The following is a 5,388-nucleotide window of genomic DNA, read 5'->3' on the forward strand; positions in this document are numbered from 1 at the left end:
TGCAAAGCTGATTAAGAAACATTTTTTTCAAATGATTATGCTTTTATTTTCATGGCCTCTCCACTCCCCTTACACGCAAATTGGGGGGGGGGGGGGCTTATAGTAAGCTTATCTTAGTCTACAAACGAAGTAAAAACTAGTAAAACAGCACCACCTATCTTTTGAAATGAAAACAGCAAGCACCAAATTGTTCAGTAAGGATGAAACGGAGACATTACTGCAGTCTTTCATTGCAAAGCAGAGTTTTCTGACTTTTTAACCTGGTTGGGTGTTTTCACACTTTGCAGGAATCACCAAATTTGTTTGCAATTCTGGTATATAGATATGGATGCATACAAATAAAATGGTACATTTTTATATATTAACGAAAATAAACGAAAAATAGTGCATTTTAAAACAAGAATATCACAGAACGAACATTCAGATAAATCTAAAACAAAATGTGCAATCCATTCATAACCTTCGTCCCGTGCTTTAGTAATGCTATATATTAATAATAAGAAACAGCAGAAGCATTTACTTATTTACAGATAATCTTGCTGTTTTAATGAATTTGATTGTAGTGTGTACAGTTAAATCGATTTAGAATGGGAAAAATAAAAAGATTAACAGAAGAACACGTATATCTACATGCTTTTTATACAGAAATGCGTCAAACAAAAGTTGACTGTAGTTCTAACAGGGACAGTCACCCTGTCACATTAATCAATATTCTATTTTATTATCGACCCTAAAGCTATCATTTGAAACTTTTATCAGAAAAATGTACTTTATAATTTAAGGGTCTTATGTCATTTTATGCTTTGTTAACTGACGGTAGCTCTATATGTTTGGACAGTAAGAAAGATTAATGTGAATACCCAGAAGAGGGCACCAAATCTTCATGTTCAATACTACAGCTCTGTGAAGGGACCACTCATGCCTGTTCACTATGCACCTGCTAGTCAATTGAAGCCTGGGTACTAGACTGCTTGTTTCCCTAAAGATAAAGTTCAAATCCTGTGGTGGACTTTAGCTGTACTTAACCCGTTGTGGAATTCTGAAAACTCTTTTAAAAGGTCTTTACTTTGCCTCTGTTTGAAAGTCACCTTGATATTCTTCTGCATGGAGACTGCCACAAAGAACATACCCCTCAGAACCAAATGGCCATGCACCCTACACAGTCCTCTCCTCTAAGTGTCATCGAAGGGTTACTTTGTTTAGGGATATGCACGGTTGATCCTTTCTTAACTTATCCAGAAGTGGAAACAGCAGCTCATATGCCTGTAGTTTTTGCATCGTTGACTAAAGAAATGCTTGACAATGAAACTCAGCCTTTCTCTGCTTGTTTGTATGTTTTGGAGCGTCTTGGTGTGTTACACTTTGGGCTTGATTCAATACATAGACCAATTAAAACAAGAGCATAATTCTCACAAATTATTTTGGTTCCAAATTATGGAAAGTGACGTCAAGAAGGTTAATACTAATGTGATAAATATGTTTTGAGGGGGGATAAGACAATAGGGTATCGTGTTGCAGTCTGTTAATATCTGCTATATCTTCCAGTTACTAGCATTGGCCTTTTACCTTTCTGTCTTGACTGGGCTGTCTGCTGAAAAGAAACTAAAACACAGTATTGATTTGTTTTAGGTTGATTTTATTGCAGTAATGGACAAGACATGAAAACAATGTGTAATGATCACAGATCTCAACATTGAAATAATACCAATCTTGTAAATTCTTCTTTCATACCATTTTGGTACAAGCTATTTTTTCACCTGACACACAATAATGCTAGTTCACACTGATGAAGTAAAAGCAGTTGTGTTCTGACAGACAGCAGTGATGAAGGACATGATTCTTAAGCAACCAGCTTAATACTCCTCTCCTTCCTCCTCTCCCTCTCCCTCAATGGAGTCGACGCCCACCTCTTCATAGTCTTTCTCCAGGGCAGCCATGTCCTCACGGGCCTCCGAGAACTCTCCTTCCTCCATACCCTCCCCCACGTACCAGTGGACGAAGGCCCGCTTGGCATACATCAGGTCAAACTTGTGGTCCAGCCGGGCCCAGGCCTCAGCGATGGCGGTGGTATTGCTCAGCATACACACTGCCCTCTGAACCTTGGCCAGGTCGCCCCCAGGAACCACAGTGGGAGGCTGGTAGTTGATACCAACCTTGAAACCAGTTGGGCACCAGTCCACAAACTGGATGCTACGCTTGGTCTTGATGGTGGCAATAGCAGCGTTGACATCTTTGGGCACCACGTCACCACGGTACAGCAGGCAGCAGGCCATGTACTTGCCGTGACGGGGGTCACATTTGACCATCTGGTTGGCCGGCTCAAAGCAGGCGTTGGTGATCTCAGACACAGAAAGCTGCTCATGGTAGGCTTTCTCGGCTGAGATGACTGGGGCGTAGGTGGCCAGGGGGAAGTGGATACGGGGGTAGGGCACCAAGTTGGTCTGGAACTCTGTCAGATCAACATTCAGGGCACCGTCGAATCGGAGGGAGGCTGTGATGGAGGACACAATCTGGCTGATAAGCCTGTTCAGGTTGGTGTAGGAGGGGCGCTCAATATCAAGGTTCCTGCGGCAGATGTCATAGATGGCCTCATTGTCTACCATGAAGGCACAGTCAGAGTGCTCCAGGGTGGTGTGGGTGGTCAGGATGGAGTTGTACGGCTCCACCACAGCTGTGGAGACCTGGGGGGCTGGGTAGATGGAGAACTCCAGCTTGGACTTCTTGCCGTAGTCCACAGACAGGCGTTCCATCAGCAGGGAGGTGAAACCAGAACCCGTACCACCTCCAAAGCTGTGGAAGACCAGGAAACCCTGGAGACCTGTGCACTGGTCAGCCTGGGGAAAGAAACATTATTATTAGAAATGCAAGTTAACAGAACAAATACCTGGTCATTTCAAATGTATTTTACATCAAAGCTTTGCTACATAACCTCATTTAAAATGTATTGCAGTTCAGTAAATTGTCACTAAACACATTGAGCTGCCCACCAGTTTGCGGACCCTGTCCAGAACCAGGTCGATGATCTCCTTGCCGATGGTGTAGTGCCCACGGGCGTAGTTGTTAGCAGCGTCCTCCTTGCCAGTGATGAGCTGCTCAGGGTGGAACAGCTGGCGGTAGGTACCAGTGCGCACCTCATCTGGAGAGAGACAGGAATAGAGGTCTGTTAGCAAAGCCTGCTCTGGATGAGGGAGGAAGGTAAATGCACAGCACAGAAGCATTCAGAGAGAAAACAGAGAGCTTGCCTATGACTGTTGGCTCGAGGTCTACAAAGACAGCTCTGGGGACGTGCTTGCCGGCTCCAGTCTCACTGAAGAAGGTGTTGAAGGAGTCGTCCCCTCCTCCAATGGTCTTGTCACTGGGCATCGTCCCGTCAGGCTGGATGCCGTGCTCCAGGCAGTAGAGCTCCCAGCAGGCATTGCCAATCTGCGCACCAGCCTGGCCAACGTGGATGGAGATGCACTCGCGCTGTGCGGAAGAACGTATTGTAAAACAGCGTGTATGGTTGTAAATTATTCTAAATCTAGTCAAAGTATACCAATATCTAACATTTTTACACTGTCCTAAAAAAGCCTTAATATTGAAGAAATTTCGTACAATGTGATCGAGGCAGCCTCAGCGTCAGGGCCTTTTAAAACCTGGAAACCGAAGTGTTTACGTCCCTCATTGTGGCAACACATGCCTTATTCCCTTGTTTTTTATTATTATGTTTGTTTGAAGTTCTACACTGTAGAATACTGCCCATTGTGACAATAGGCAAGTTGTAGAAATAGTACGATCAGTTTCAAAACATATCGAAATGCTTCAAAATGAGGCTTTCGAAATACCGATGACATCAGCGCTTATGTAAGAGGATTACATCTATATCTCCCTCCTCTTTCCCCTCTTGTCTTTGCAGTCAGTCCTGCAGTCAGTCTGAGCCGGAGGCCTTAATAGGATCGCTGTATCTGCATTGCCACATGTCTCATCTAAACTGGTACTGATGAATTCTAGGTTACTCCAGTGTTTAATTACTAGAAGATAATGAGATACCGGTACATCTAGCACATTTCTGGCATATAAATCGCAACTGCCTGGTGTAATGTACCGAGTACTGTCAGTGGCCAATGCTGCGTCCTCTCTGCTCTCTCCTCAGGGTGGGGAAAAGACCCAGGGAATCCGGGTTCTCTATCTAGGTCAGACAGCACTATGACAGATAGCACAGTGCGCTTGAAAATGCAGATATTTGCCCAAGCAATGAACTGCAGGGACAGCACGCTGAACAGGAAGGCAAACCTCGATTTACACTATGGTCTAACAAACGTGGCACCAAACAGGAGAAGGCAACATGGTCGTTTTTAACGCTGTGCCATTTGTACAGCGGTCTTACTCCGCAGAGCCGGGTATGGCTTTATGAATATGGAGGAAGAGGTGCCGCTCGCCCATTTAATCATGCATTGCCCACAGTTACATTTAAATCGGGATTATTTAGATACTGTATAAGAAAATAACAAAGAGATGGGTGGAACTGCAGTACAGCACGCTGAAGCGTCAGCCTGGGTTCATTTTACACGCAAGACACGCCAGCAAATGCTTTTCAATGCAACTGAAACCATGCAAGAGGAAGGCAAAGCTTGTATCTGTGCCGCTTTATTAATGTATTAATAATAAAGCACTTGTACACATATACAGTATTTCTGCAAGGTGCTAACAACATAGCGGCAGCTATCTGAAACGCTTCTTTGTAATAATAATACAATGCATTACCTACACACTGATCTAAATAGCCTCAAATTAACGAAAAGCAACCGCATTGGCTTTAAAATGACACACACGCCCAACTGAGACTAGTTTAAGACAATTAAAACAAGTGAAACACAGATGAAGCACTTACCATGGTGACCGCTTTAGCAAAAAGTAGAATCTAAAATAACGTTACCCTCTTCGACAGCAAAGAGTCGGTGTAAGTAACTGGCGTGCTGAGGCGCTGCGCGGCTTTATAAACCACGGCTTGCCCGTCCCACAGAAATTAATATATTATTATAATTAGAAAGAGACAGTGCTTGGAGGAAGATGCCACGCGATTATATATTAGTATAATAAGTATGTCCTATACACCAGTAGTAGCAAGCAGCGCTGTATAAATTAATATATTAGGCAAATTAGATCAGCAAACCACAGAACCTATTTGATTATTATAAGCAGTTTTTGTTGTAAACCGATTAACCAGATTTTTTTTATTTTTTTTTTTAAATCGTTATTTTAAAAGGCGTTCAATAACATAAATGCTACACGTGTGTTATTTATTTTGTCCGTCAATTTTGTGTATTTATCAAACTTGAAAATGTCTATTATGGGTAAGATTTCGGTTTCTTGTAGTGAATAGCGGATGCTATACACACAATTTCAGTG

General features: G+C 43.0%; 1 protein-coding gene across 1 annotated transcript; it reads right to left on the reverse strand.

Annotated features, from left to right (window-relative positions):
• Positions 1-1,619: 1,619 nt before the first annotated feature.
• LOC121307163 (tubulin alpha chain) lies at positions 1,620-4,973 on the reverse strand. Its single transcript, XM_041239299.1, has 4 exons — positions 4,871-4,973; positions 3,243-3,465; positions 2,988-3,136; positions 1,620-2,834 (listed from the first exon to the last, which is right to left on the reverse strand). Exons 1-4 carry the CDS (start codon positions 4,871-4,873, stop codon positions 1,854-1,856), a joined length of 1,356 nt encoding a protein of 451 aa, XP_041095233.1. The 5' UTR covers positions 4,874-4,973; the 3' UTR covers positions 1,620-1,853.
• Positions 4,974-5,388: the final 415 nt, after the last annotated feature.

Source organism: Polyodon spathula, chromosome 53 (genome assembly GCF_017654505.1).
Source record: "Polyodon spathula isolate WHYD16114869_AA chromosome 53, ASM1765450v1, whole genome shotgun sequence".
Taxonomy (NCBI): domain Eukaryota; kingdom Metazoa; phylum Chordata; class Actinopteri; order Acipenseriformes; family Polyodontidae; genus Polyodon; species Polyodon spathula.